Raw genomic sequence first — 15,410 nt, forward strand, 5'->3', positions numbered from 1 at the left:
TTCGGGCTGTTCCAGTTAGTCATCAGTCAGCTCCTTCCACCCCTCAATTCCAGACAGTGTTTCTGCCCTTCCAAATGGAGAGGCCAGAAAGCGCACCAGATATGAGTGGTTGAAAAATGAAAAATCTTCCGGGGGGCAACAGGTGTTTCAACACGCCTTGTGCTCCTAGACAGTTCAGTATTATAGAAGGGGAACAGATGCCTGAGTAACCCCTCTACAAAAAGGATCATGCACGTGCACAATTTGCACTGGCAAGATTACAGTGTGGGTATTTCCGCAAGTGCATTGTGGTGTGAGGGAACACTTTTCCTTTGCAAGTCACATTTGCAAGTCAACCCAAGGTAGCCCACAAGGTAGGGTGCCTAGTATTTAAAAAATGGTACATCCAAGTATTCATTGTTGGATTTACATACATTGACTGGCCCCTTGACTTTGAAAGGGCTGAGGCTGTCTTATGAGAAAAACTAAAGTTCAGAATAAAATCTGTCTTTAGTTTGGAGCAAGCTAGTGGAATAATTTGACCGGTGTTCTTAATTCTTAGTAAAATTCCAATTCACTGGTGAAGTCAGATTTTTAATAAATATGTAGGAAAATTGTCTTCTAAAAATGTAGATTGTTATCTGCCTGAAACTTCATTAGGCTAAATAGTATTAGCCTACCAACAGGAAGCCCCTATCAGTGTGCCCCGCCTTAATGAGTTGTGAAAACTGCTCCCCGAGCAGAAACATTGCCTTTGGTCAGAGCTTCTTAATTTGGAGTCTGTTGACTCTTTAGGTGTTTGGGCCACCCATTCAGTGGGTTTGCTTTAGCTTTGAAAATTAAATAATGTTAGCAAAGAAATAAGGTGAATATAAACAAAAAAGCAGTGTGTAAAATTTAAAATTTGAAAACCTGCTGTCAATGTGAATAAAGTTGATTTCCAAGGCCCAAAATTAATTTGGAATTTTTAGCTTGATTTGTGGGAGCAACTTAAGTTCAGCAAACCAAATCTAGTATGGATGATTGGTGGCCTCAGTTGAAGCACTGGTGTTCACCAACAAAGAGAGAGCACAAATATTGCTCCATCTGTTAGAAATGAAACCGAATTCTGTAAAGCTCCAACCTCTTCATTAAAGGTTTTATTTTTTACATTTTATTTCCGTGAATTAAATTAAATATTTCATAATTAGTTTGCTTGATTATACTTGTTTCTGTATATTTGTGTATTGTTTTGAAATTCAAATCATAGAAATTGCTTAAGTCAAGGCACCCTTCTTCAAGTTGTGGGACAGGAGGTCCATAGAAGTCATAAGTCAAAAGGTTAAGAATCACATGGTTGGACCTTTTGGCTGGGAGACCTGGGTGTGAGGCATGTGACTCCTATTAGCTCAAGAGGGGCAGTTAAGGAGTGTTGAGGAACTTCATTAACTTGAAAGGGACCAAGGTAAGGCTTGCTTATTTGTATTTAAGTGTAAAGGGAGACCTAGGGAAGAGAAGTATTGGTTTCCTGGGCCATCTGTTGCCAACTTGACACTAGCACAGTGGGATGAACATCTGATCCTATAAACAGTTTGGTATACTTAGGGAGGCAGGGACGGCTCATTTCCCTAAACATTCTCTTGGATGGCGCAACAGCAGCCTTCAAGGGCAGAAATATTCAGACATGTCAGATTTTACTCAGAATGGTGCACCTTCGGACGGTTTCTTGTAACTGAAACAGGATGTGCATTAAAACTGGGAAGGATTACCCATGGGAACTTTTTTCTCATTGGTAAAGGGGTATCTAGGAGTCTCCCTGGCCCATTGGTTAGTGATATCTACAAAAGTGGAACCTCGCAGACAGCTCATCAGAACACATCTGTACCTGCAGAAGAACTGAAGACTGGACCTGTTCTCTGTGACCTCTAGGGAGACCTGAAGATGTTAACTTGCTTCCACTTTTGCTCAGGACAGACTGAGAAGTGGAGAACAAGGGTCAGTTGGCTAACTTCCTGTTCGGCTACAGGGACACAACAAGTTGCAAGAGGCATTTTTGGCCAAAGTGACCAGTTGCTAACAGACCTGGACTAGACCCTGTTACTGGACTCTGCTGGAGGGAGTCCTGGCCCCCAAAGGCTGTCCCTTAGGTCATGCTAGCCTTACAAGTGGTAAGTGGGAGCTACTGCAGAAAGTCCAAAAAGATGGGACTTAGAACATTTTGTGACTTCTAAGGCCTCCAGAGCTTCAGAGGGACCTAGCAATAAAGAAGTATACAACAGAAAGTATCTATTTGACAAGAAACGTACATTTTGCCCAACAAAATCAATGGATTCAGTGGGACTTGGTCCACTGCTTTTCTGACTTCAAGAGGACTACACAAGATACATCCTGCAGCCTTTCCCTGCTGAAAGATTTTGACTTCCATTCAAGTGTCAAGAGGTAAAAGTATTGTCAGATATGGCCCGCTTGAGGTATCCGACCTCCATTCTATTGCTGTGGCCCTGAAACCATGCCTAGGTCTCCATCAACTGCAAAGAGTGACTTGTGATTAGCTCTTTGTTTTGTTTTCCTTTGAAAACTTTAAACAGTTGTATCTCTGGTTCCTCCTATTAGACTTTGGGGCCCTCTTATGAGTCTGGCGGTCACAAGACCGCCAGACTCGTGGTGGCAGTTGGACCGCCATGGCTATGGCGGTCTGACCACCACATTATGACCCTGGTGTTCAGACTGCCAAAAGACTGCCTTCTCCGCCAATATCTTTGATCCCGATGGGTTGACATCAGTCGTGGTTGTAATTAGCCATGGCGGCGCTGCCCCATTAATGATTACAACCATGTTCTCCGTCAGCCTTTTCATGGGGGCTCAAATGCCATGAAAAGGCTAGCAGAGAACACGTGCATGCCCCCACCTCCCCAGCACCATTTGAATACGCACATCTGCTGTGCAGGCACCATGCATTTTGAGGGTGCTAGGAAGGCCTCCTGTGCAACGGCATTGGACTCGGCTCCATGTGGATCCGAGTCCATTGCCGCTGCACGTTTTCCACTGGGCTGACCGTCGGAAACCTTGTTTTCTGCTGGTCAACCTAGTAGTAAACTTGTAATGGGACGGGAGGGGAGACTGCCAGCGACGTGGCGGTCTCCTCATCGCGAGTTTGGTGGTCAGGTTTTTCCGACTGCCAAACCCGTTAATCAGCCCCTTAGTTATTTAACATCACTGTTCCTATTCCATTTTCTCTATTTCAAGAACTTTGTTGTGAGATGTGTGCTGTTTTGACTTTTTCTTTGTTTTAGTACTGCTAAATACTTTAAACACATTTTTTTCTTAAAAGAAGCCTGTTAACTCTGTGCCACAGCTATCAGGGGTTGAGCTTTTGTTTAATTATTGAACTTGTGTGTAGTACTTAAAAAGAATTTAATTTATTACATGAGAAGGGCTCACATTCTCCCAAACTGATAGCCCGATTTTGTACAAAATTCAATTGAAAAATCTTGATGTTTCTACATTGCATTTTGGGCCCTTTCTGATTGTGCACAATAAATCCATCCAGCCAAATGGGATACTTTTTATTGGGAAAAGTGTGGGAATGCTAGGTGGTAGGACTTTTGCGAATCTCCACATTTTCTTGAAATTTCCTTCACAAAAACATGATCTAATTCTGATATTTTAACAATTTTTTGACATTTGAAAAGCATTCTGGGTCATGAAAAGTAGTGGGATTCATGCAAGTCACGAGGCCTGGACAAAAGTTTAATTATGCCACGTATTTTACATAATTTCAAGAATATCACATTTTTTCACAAATATTGTAGAGTAACAGTGTGATTTGAGAAGTGTGGGAACATTGTGTGATAGGACCTTTGTCTTCTGGAACATTTCCTTAGAGAATCATGAGAGAATTACAAGATTTTATCCAAGGTTTGATGCATGTAGGGCATCCAAGGTATGATAAAGGAACAGCATGTATCAAACCACACCTTGCTGGACTACCAGGTGTCTTGATTTCAGAAACATCTGGGCTTAATAGGATTGCCTGGGTATCTGCTGTTCCTGAGCCCAACATCTGGAGATACCCAAATAGTCAGAATGATTGAAATGAAATTGAAAAATCTTGGTGTTTCTATATTGCATTTTGAGGATTTTCTTGTTGTGAGTGAGCTACACATTCACACAATTGGAAAACCATTTTTATCGTGGAAAACACGGTAATGATGGGTGGTAGGCATTTGTCAGTCCCACAGATTCTGGAATGTTCACTTACAGAAACCTGATAAATTTCTTGGCAGTTAACCAAAGTTTTACCTTTGTAGGGCAATCTGGATGAGAGATGATCCAACCAGGACATGCCACACTGGACCCTCCAGGGAATCTAGTTTTTGGAAATGTCTGGGCTCCTAGGTTTCTATGGGTGTTAGCCTATCCAGGACCCCAATACTTCAGCTCACCATATCCCCAGAAAGATTGACATTTTAAGGAAAAATCTTTTTATCTATATCTTGCTGTTTGATGTCTTTTTTTCCTGAATGATAGGTCCACCCACACAAGTGAGGCACCACATTTTGAGGGAGAAGAGAAGAAACAAAAAGTAGAAGAATTTTTGTCATTCGCCATAGAGTCCAAATCATACCCACTCAGAAACATGAGGAAAATCCATTACTCTATCCAAACGTTGATGTTTGCAGAACACACACAAGGTAACAAAAGGTGTGGAATACACAAAAGCCACACAACACTGGACTTCCCCAGGTGTCTAATCTTCATAAATTCCTGGTGTTCATACATGTCCCTGGGTGCTGGCAGACCCTGCCGCAGCTACCCACACCCTCAGAAAGATTGAAATTCAAAGAAAAATTATTGATATTTGCACATAGTATTTTAAGGCATTCCCTGTCACAAGTAATTTGTCTATCCACACTAGTGGGGTACCTTTTTCAAAGGGAGAGGTGTGGTAACGCATATTAGCAGAACATTTCTTGTTATCTACTGAATGTCCTTCCAGTTTTGATTTCCAAACAAAAACAAGTGTGCAAGAATGAAAATTTTTCAAAAACGCGCTTTCAATCACATTATATTATGGGCAAGCCCAAATTCAGAACACGAATAACCATTGCTCCTAAAGTCAGATGCTTGAGCACATTTAAGAAATGTATATATTTACTTTATATTTATTTTTCACTCATAAGATTTTATATTGGGAACTGATTCTTGGTTGGTAAACACTGAAAAATCAGGTTAAGTTGCAGTTCGGTTGATTGTGTTGGGCACTGGACAACTAACAAAAACTATATATCCTTTGACCATAAGAGTATGACATATAACAATACATTACTTTTGTATATCAGCCATCATGGCAATTACAGATGAGAACATGGCCACCTACATCTATGTTTCCCATCTTCATTCATTTAATTTTATCAAATAGTTTATCTGGAAAAACCATGAGTGATCTACATTTTTAACATCTTGCATAATTCAGAATATTGTCGACATTTCATGAATGTATAGTTTTGCAGGCTCATTCATTACTTTTACAACTCTTTCTGCCCACAAATTGAGAGCAGGTAGAAATCACACAAATTAGTATTATTGATAACCACTTAAAACATTGAAAACAACTGTGGTGAAAAAAAATATTTTATTTTGCAACTCTGCCTGTTCCTGAAAGCTGTAATCATCACTTAAGCTAGGAGGTTAATGTAGTCATATTGTGGTGAGAATTGTGTTCTTCATAAACTTATTGAACTTTATTTTAATATAGTCATTTGAAAGCAAAGAGGAAAATGAAATGTAAAAGCCATGCTTATTTATCTAAACAATGAATTATTCACTTGTTAATAAATAGTATTTTGATTTACTAATGTTCCTTTGTATTTATGTGATGTTTTATCATAAAGTCATGATTTCATTCATAATCTTTTAAATAACTGATTATCTAAGAAAGAGTAAAACAAAAAAGCTATGGAACTGGATTGAGATTTTAAATCCATTGGTCTTTGCTTACATTTACCTTTTCGTGAATGAATAATTTCTACTACCAATTCTTAGGTTTCCAGCAATAAGAATATTACTTAGAATATTTGTTAAATATTAAGGGCCTGATTTATGAAAAGTTAGCGCTGCCTTTGCATCATGTTTTGACGTGAAAGCGGCGCAAACTTCATATATATTTAGTAAGTTTACACCACTATTGTGTCAAAAAATTACACAAAGGTGGTGCTAACTTTTCATAAATCAGCCCCTAAATATGATACAGTGTGTGTCATTTTAATGATACTTTCATGTATTGCAAGTTGAGTGGAACTTGTGTAGCAATGGCTGTCACATTAAGCAGCTCATTACAAGTTTGGCGGTCAGACAAGTCCATCGCCAAACTTGTGGGGATGAGGCAGTTGTTAACCTGGCTGCCTCAACCCCGCCACATTACGATGTTCTCACCTGGCTGACCAGCTACACTATCGTACTACGATGTTCCATCTAGTCAGCCAGACAGGAACAATGATATGTTATTGGGCTCGACTCCCTTAAGGGGAGACAGTGCGCATTCTGAGGGTGCTGGGCAGGAGGGCCCATGAACTGCCCATGGGCATGACAGGGTCCCTGCCATGGAAAGGCTGGTGGAAACAGGATTCATGATCAGCATGGAGGCGCTGAGTTTACCACCACCATGGCTGACCACAAGTTTGACTGCCGTCAGCCCATCGGGAACCATGTTCCCGGCAGTAACAGCAGGCCCTTGGAGGTCTGACCGCAGGGTCATAATATGATGGTCAGACCACACGGAGTGCAGCAGTCTGACCTCCACCATAAGTCTGGCGGTCCTTGGGCCACCAGGCCACATGCGTAATAAGGCCCTAAATGTCATAAAATTATGTACCATATTGTAAAACTATTTTCAAGCCCTATTGCTTCATTTATTACACAGTTTGCATGATACTGAAGAATTACCAAAAGTGCAGGTATTGCATCAGTAACTTTTAGAAGCTCAGCTTCCTACTCCCAAGTTTCACAATTCAGAGAAAGGATGACATGCAAATGATGTTTTTCTGGATGAGAAACCTACTTGTCTTCCCTGTTCTGAGATGAAAAACTCAGGGCCAGGTTTATCGAACTTTAATGCAACACAATGCAGCAAGAGACCTTGCTGCACTGGCTGGGTAAAAGGGCAGGAATGTGCCATATTTAGGAATCCTCTGAGGCTTTCTCCTTTTTATATGTGTGAGGGAATGCAGCACATTTAGGGGAAAACACAAGGAGAAATAAACATATTTCTCCTTGTTACACCTCCTTTGGGAAGGCACAACATTTAATGCATTCCCATGGTCTACCACGCATGGTGAATCTAGCAATGTGCCAAAATCCATGGGTGGATGGCTGGAAACACCCATGCTCCACCCATGGAATGCCTTCCCAGGCTGCGGTGCCTTTCATTACTCCAGATTTAGCAAGGTGGCCTTACATCCCTTGGTGAATCTGACTTTAGTGTTTGGTTGCCCTTGCGTTATGTTGCGAGAGGCAAGGGCAACTTTATGTCAGGCTTGCAATACCAGTTTCGCTGCCCTCTGGGTGGATGTGGGACAAAAACAGAACCGGGCACCAAAGTAAAAGTGGCAGCTATTAATGAATTTGATCGCTAAAAAAGTAGCCCGTGTTGGTAAATTTGGGCAGTTTTCAAATTGTAAAGACACGCTACATCAGTGTTTTCCAAGGTATAGGAGACTGAATGGATTTGAGAATGCTGCAGGATATGTTTGTTTCAATGTCAAGGGAAATCAACAGTAAAAACTTGTCAGCGGACCATAAAAGTGACCGACAAAAAGCTGGTCCACACAGTGCCCTACCAGACCATCCCATCAGGCACTGCATAGTTACCCTCTAGGCCACTCAGCCCCTGTTTTCCCAAAGTCAGGATGTGTGTAGCACTTGTCAAGAACAACCAAGTTAGGATCTAAACGATTGCACCTACAGAACACGAACAGCAATTTTGCCGAGTTTACATCGATAGTTGGCATTGTAGGCTTAACAAGACCTTTTGAATACGAATCTGAAAAACACCACTTTAAACAATTTATACTTTGCAGCAACGTTATGAAAATTCGATGTAGTATATTATCTTGAAGTGCAAACTATCTGCATATTGTCATATACAACATGCCTTTTAAAATATTATTGTGATTAAACAATTGTGCACCACTTTTCATTTCCAAAATCCTTACTTTTGTTTGTTAAATGGACTCTCAAAGGTAATGTTCTCCTCCACAGTAGCATTCAACAGCCATGGCTTCTGGGAAGCATACGCCACAGATGGTCGTTTTCTAGAAATAAAGAAAATTGTTAAGTACATTATGATGTGTATTTCTGCTCACTTTGACCAAATGCGCGGATGTTAACATGAAACAACTATTATTCCATATTGATGATAATATCAAGAATTCTAAATTGCTACGATAGATTTATTTTCAGTTTATAAAACTAATTTACCGTTCCTATCCTCAACACAAACTTTAGATTGTGCAAGTCTCAAGCACCATCCATGCCCTGCTAACATTGTCCATTTTTGCCAAACAGGTGACAGTGCATTTGCGCTACGACCATGAATACTTACCCCGTACTTAACACCCAGCAATGAGACTGAGAGGCAATACAACAGTGCACATAGGAGGACCCGAAATGTTATAGAGAGGACCTTTGGACTGTTGAAGGCAAGATTCTGATGCCTTCACAGAAGTGGAGGTGCGCTTCAGTATGCCCCAATAACAGCATTCAAGATAGTTGGCGCATGCGCTATACTGCACAATATTGCCACCAGACGTGGGCTACATCTCACCCCAGAAGACCCAGATTCGGAGGATGACGAGCAAGAGCTACCACATCGCCATCATGGGGATAGAAGCATTGCAAATCAAGGCAGACAGAGACGGGACCACATTGCAAACCAATACTTTGGAAGGCCTGTCTCCACACACACAAATGTCACACACAAAAAGCCCAGGTGTGAAGTGGAACAAACAAGAACTTTTATTAAGTAAACCTAATAACTAAAGAATTCAACTGTTGGTCAGGGGCCGTAAATGTCCACCTGCAATGAGGACACATTCACCTCATGTGCCTCAATTGTCCGCAAGTGCATAGCTCAACTCCTACGCCTGGGACGCCCAGCATGGCTAGTGCCTGGAGTGTCAGCAGATCCCTGATGTGCACTGCCACTCCTCAATACCCTTGTGTACGTGGCAGATGCACTACTGACGGTGGAGCCTTCCTCACTATCTTGAGGTGTGTCTGCCGTGCCCCTAGCCACCTGTCTTGCCTCCATCATGTCCACAGCGTGGCTTATCCGTCCCAGTCCACGAGCCACATCCCCTGCAAAGTGGCCCAAGTCTACTTGCAAACTGACTGTCCGGCGTGACAGCACTGTTGTATTGACAGCCAGGCGGACGATTGAGGCAGCCATGCGGTCCAAACGGTGTATGAGTTGGCTCTCACGGCGCCTTGCACTCTCTCTCTCTGAAACAAGTTCAGTTACTAGTTGCCGGATGGAGAGTGCAAGGTCACCAACATGATTGTTCAGGCTTTGGAAGTCTGTGTGCACCTGTGCCAGCCCTGTGGTGAAATTCCTCTCCATACGCTGCATGGCCCCTGATATGACTCTCATCTGCCTTGTTTGCAAGCGCTGACCTCTGATGAGAGCTGCCTCGGCAGCGGACATGGAAGAGTCCCATACATCTCCCTGGGACACTGCAGGGACATGGACACGTCGTCTGCGACGCGGTGGAGCATCAGGGTCCTGTTGGCTGGCACTGTGGCTGGGACCGGGTGCTGGGTCAATCTCCCCAATGTCCAATGGTGCAGCTGGAGGGGACTGTGGTCGGGTGGTGCTGGGCCCTGTGGTGGCTGCTCCTGAGTCTTGTGCTGCCTGTTGGCTGACCTCTGCACCCTGGACGGACTGGCTGGTGGGGATGTCTTGTGGGAGACCTGTGGGACATAGGGAACACACTGTCAGTATCTAACATCTGTTGTATGCTTCCTAATAAACTGTTGCCTATCAGCTGCCTACTGGACTACATTGCCCATAATGCACCATTCTGGTGGTTGCTAGTCTGAAATGGAGCTAATTTGGTTGTGCATGCTGCTGTGTACTGGGTGGGTGGGGGTATGGCAGATATGGGTGTACATGCATGTTTCATGGTACTCACTTGTTGATGTTCCTGGCGCTGACGTGTCCAGCTCTCCAATTCCAGCCACTGCCTCTTGCTCCAGGGTCTGTTCCACACGTTCCTCCATGGGTGTGGGTGGTGGGATGGTGGATGGGCCTCCTCCTGTGCCCCTCATCTCCCGGAGGCGCTCTGCCACCCTCTCCTTGGTCCTGGAGCGCAGGTCGTACCATCTCTTTTTGAGCTCTTCAATGCTCCTGTGGCTCACCCCTATTGCATTTACCTTCTCCTGGATGTCAGTCCAAATCCTCCTTTTGTCAGTCTCTGGCACACTGAGGGCAGCCCTTCCAAATAGCTGGTCATGGTGCTGGCAGCATTCATCTGTCAGCACCTCCAGTTCCTTCTCTGAAAACTTAAGTTTTCTCTTCCTGCCAGAGTCCTCCATTCTTGCTGCTGTTCCTCCTGGTGGTTGTTCAGCAGTTGGAAATGGGTGTGGTCCTCCCTCCTCCTAGGTGTATTTGTAAACTTCCTGCCTGTGATGTCATCAGCAAGAGCCAGGAAGTGTTTTCCAGACTGTTCTGCTGCACCTGCATGCAATTTGCGGCACAGTCGCAAATTGCGACACCCACTCGCAATTTGCGTGTTCATTTTTAGCGAGGTCGCAAAAAGCGACTTCGCAAACAGCAGACTCGCAATCTGCGGTGCGACTTCATTTGCGAGTCGCAAAATGAAGTCGCTTTTTCTTGTTTGATACCTGTTTACGAGTCAGAAATTGCGAGTCGCAATGACTCGCAATTTCCGACTCGCAAATTTTTAGCTACCTACATCTGGCCCTTAGTGATTTTGTGTCAGAAAGTGTATTCCTTTGCTGTACCACCTCATTTTAGAGGTTGTCCGTATAGTGGGTCATTTTAAGTTTAATTCCGAATTAAAATAATTATCAGCGCTGGAGAACAGCTGCAAGCACTTTTCACTACCGTTGCTCTTTAGCGCTTACTATAAGGTCAGTCATTTATGAATGAATTACATTACACAATAAATGTTAGGAATAGGTAATCCTGTAAAAAACCTTACTACAAATCAAGTATAATGTTTATTAACTAGATGTCATGGGAATTCATTAGAGTCAGTGTTCATTCAGAGGGTAGACCCAGGAGAATAGCCGGCTCCGCAGTGCAAAGGTTAAGATAACTTTATTTTTATCGATCTGTTTCCATTGATTAATTCAGAGCTTCTGGGATCGGTGCCTTATTGCATCCTGAGTGCTTCTAAACATGGCATTCAGAAGCCCCGGAGCTAGCTTCACCTTGTCACTTCATGTCCTCGTCTACCAGAATGATGTGGGCTTCTACAGCTCCACTTCAGTGGGCCTTGTGCTATTGTGACAACTCACCTGATATTACCACGGACACAGTTTCCAATCCTAGGAGTTTGTGTGAAAACCCACAGCATTCTGAATATTGTTGTCTCGGTTTGCATCCGTTGACCTAATTGCAGTAAGGTATGTGTTAGCAATTAACTGTAGGTGAAATGTCCAGGTCTCAAAACACGACACGACATTGAGTGGTCACCCTACTTCAGAATCGGAATCAAATTTGAATACACAGGGAGAACTGAGAGCAGCCGATGCCATAAAAATGTGTTCTTGATGAGAACAAAAAATGCAAAGTGACATAAAAAACATTTTGTGGAAATAAATAGGAAGGTGCACCAGAAAGTAATGCAGGTTTGAACCACACTTAGAAGACAGCTATTTTATCTATTTTGTTGTATTTCATTATTGGTGAATATTGCACTCTGCATGCATGGCAAATTATAAAAGGCTACACCGTCACTCGGCCATTTGAACATTTGGTAGAATATTTGTGGAGCAAAGGTACGAGGGTGGCCATATCGACCTGGGGACAAGATTTTCCATTAATTTGTATAATATGACAATGATAACGGAGAGATACATGGGTACAGCCTTTTAATTCTTTCCGTCTGAAGCCTAGCTCCCAATGGCACAGGGACCCAAAGGCGAGAGGTGCCACAGTGCCCCGTATGCGATTACTGTAAAACAGCCAGACAGCTGGAGCCTTGCAGGTGCCAGACCTGAGGTGGCAAGAGCAGCGTATAGTGCAGTGATACTCAAAGTACGGCCCTGGGGCCACCAGCGGCCCTCCTAACCTCCACATGCAGCCCCCGGATTAAAGCAGCATTGGGTTGCTGTTTACTTCAGAGGGCACTAACACTTTGAACTATGTTAAATAAAGGAGGAAGGTTTAATTTACAAGCTAACTGGAGTAAAGAAAAAGAAGATAATAAGGTATCCTGCACTATTTAACCACCTATAAAGCTGCACTCCCATCCTGATAGCATCAATGCGCCCCTCGGGCTCACTTCAGAACATCATTTGTTGCCCCAGAGAAAATGTTTGTGAGAACCTATGGTATTCTTCAGACATCCACAGAAAGACATCCACATACACGCACACACAATGTACAGTTTTTCTCCTCCCAGTGCATGCACCTCCCTTGTCGCCCACCCAGGCACCATTCTTATTTATTTGCTGTCCAGTGCTTTTAGCCCCTTCACATACTAAGAGGAGAGGTAAAGACCGCTCAAGCTAGGCTCAAGCTGTGCCATGCAGCGCAGTGCTGTGACAGCAGTAATAATGTTGGCGTGGGTGGGGAAGGTCACTGAAGCTGAGTTTGAGTAGTTGTGGGGAGTTGTGTGTCGTAAACTGGGCCGGGGTGTACTTTGCAACCACGATTACCGTGGAGGGGAGAAATACTGTATTTATATGTTGTTTGTGCATGTTTATGTATAGCTGTGATTGTTTGTCTTCCTGTATCAATGAAACGCTGACAATTCGTCAAAAATTTGTTGAACAGCAACATTATAGAAAAAACATGTAATATGTATGTTAAACTGTGGGGAGATCGCGCGCCGGAGCAGCTAAGATGGCCGCTCGATAACGATGCTCCTGAGCTGCCGAGGACGTTTTTCTATCGGAGGGAGGCGTTTTTGACAGCTGGCTATTTCTTTTCCCAGAAATTTGATTTTGAAACAAGAAGGGACCAGTATGGGGAGTTTTTTTCTTTTTTTAAAACTCTGGTATTTTACAGAGTTGAATCTTTTCAACCTACTGCTCCCTTTCTGACAGGAATGAGGCCGCCATTTTGAGAGGATTTGTTTTTTTTTATTATTCCTAACAAATATTTTCTTTTTTGTCTTTTGGCTACTTTAATTAATGTGGAGAACTTAATACTTTTTTGACACTCTTGCATGCCACCCTTGCAGCTGTTATAGTCATTTTATTCTGGATTTTCTACTATAATTTTCAATATTTGTCGTCTGAGGTGACTTAATCGACGTTGTATTAAATATATACTGTGTGGCTGAAATGGAAGCCCCTCACACTTCCAAAATATCTCTATCCTCTGTCTCTAACTCTAATGGTAGTAAAGACTCCGGGGGCCACAAAAGAGTTAAAAAAGACCTATCCTCTCCAACTAAGTCTCCATTGCCCCTCACATTGGATGACATTATAGATGAGCTTAAGCTAATAAAGTCTTTTGTTATGGAGACAAATATTGCGTTACAGTGGATTGAGTAGAAATGGTCACGTCTGGATTCTAGACTTTCTGAGTTGGAACAGAGGATTAGTGACATACAAGATACTACTACTAAAGTTGATAACCTGACTAAGGAAGTCGCACTACTTAAAAAACAGACAGAAGATTTGGAAAATCGCAATCAGCTAAATAATCTTCGCATTTATGGCATTCCGGAAGGCTCAGAAGGCCAGGATTTGATAACATTCTTGCAAATGTTTGCATGTAGGTCTTCAGAATACTACTGCTCTCAACATCCAGAAAGCCCATCGAATTGGTCTCTCTTCTCCATCAAATTCAAGAGGAATTATCACCTACTTCCTACAGTACTCAGATTTAATGACTGTTTTGACTGCCGCCAAACAATGTAAACAAATGTTGTGGTCGGGCCAAAAGATTTTCTTTAGTTAGGATGTGGCCACGGCGACTGCCAAACGAAGGAAGGAATTTCTGGATCTCCGACCAGCCTTAAGATCTATGAATGCTAGATTTGGCCTCATTCACCCTTGCTTCTTTAGGGTCACCTTCAAGGACAGAACAACTACTTTTGAAAATCCCTCAGATCTGAAACAGTTTATATATACTCACAAAGGGGAGGCAATGTCACTCAGCAAGACTTGATTGGTTAATGTGAAATTCTTAAATTATTTATTTCTTCTTTACAGATATTGAAACCATTGAAATCTCAGGTTGAGAAAATCCCCTTTCCGATTGTGTCTATATTCCTGTATATCTCGACATCATAGTGTTCTTTCCCTTGTTGATAAGTCACGTCGTCCTTTGTTCATATTGTAATGTATTTATTCTGTTTCCTCGTCTCTCCTCCCTCTTGTTATCCAATCATTGTAGTTCCTCTGGGATAATGTTGCTGATTGGCCTCTTTTTCTTTTCTTGCTCCTCCCTTTCTCCCATGCAAAGTATTTTTCTTTTCTTTAAGACAATTATGACTGAAGCTTCTTGGCTTTTTGTCATCTTTTCTTTCTTTTATCAATGGGGTGCTTTTGCTACCCCTTTCTTTTTATCTCTCTCTGGCTTTTTCTCTTTCTACTTTTCTTTCTTCCGTTATTATTTTTTATGTCCTACAAAGCAAGATTGGCATCAACACGTAACCTCCCTCAGATATATGTTCATAAGTTTCCCTCCTACCTTCTTCTATGATTCACATGTTGTTTGTCTCTTAGGTTTTGGTAAGGTTCTGTTGTCTAAATGTCTTCCACTAGTTAAATGACCAGCCTTCGTATTATCTCATGGAATGTTAAGGGTTTACGTAATCCAGTTAAGAAACAAAGAGTGCTCCAACATCTCTCTAAATTAAATTGTCAAGTTGTTCTTGTACAAGAAACCCATCTTAAAGAGCAGGATTTTAAAAGTTTGAATAGAAATTGGGTTGGTCATGTTTTTGGTTCCTTTGCAGCTCCTAATAAGAATGGGGTAATAATATTGTTTCATAGATCTTTACAAATACAAGTTGTGGAGAAGATTAAGGATGATACAGGGAGATGGATTTTACTGACAGTTAAGATTAATGGTATGCTGTTTTCCATCTGCAATGTTTATGGTCCAACTGGAGTAGAGCCTCAATTTTGGGTTAACTTTTCTTCTTTATTATTATCTTGCAACTCTGAAAATCTTGTGGTAGGAGGTGATTGCAATCAACTTATGGATCCTTTTATATATCTTCGCTCTCAAACTCGTTATATCCCTA

General features: G+C 42.3%; 1 protein-coding gene across 3 annotated transcripts in view; it reads right to left on the reverse strand.

Annotated features, from left to right (window-relative positions):
- The window catches only part of ABCC8 (ATP binding cassette subfamily C member 8), an 848,693-nt gene that overhangs the window by 379,816 nt on the left and 453,467 nt on the right, over positions 1 to 15,410 (reverse strand). For all 3 annotated transcript variants that reach the window (XM_069223742.1, XM_069223743.1, XM_069223745.1), the window contains one exon: positions 8,172 to 8,270. In XM_069223742.1, the coding sequence (XP_069079843.1) occupies positions 8,172 to 8,270 (99 nt within the window). The remainder of the gene's footprint in view (positions 1 to 8,171; positions 8,271 to 15,410) is intronic.

Source organism: Pleurodeles waltl, chromosome 3_1 (genome assembly GCF_031143425.1).
Source record: "Pleurodeles waltl isolate 20211129_DDA chromosome 3_1, aPleWal1.hap1.20221129, whole genome shotgun sequence".
Classification (NCBI taxonomy): Eukaryota; Metazoa; Chordata; class Amphibia; order Caudata; family Salamandridae; genus Pleurodeles; species Pleurodeles waltl.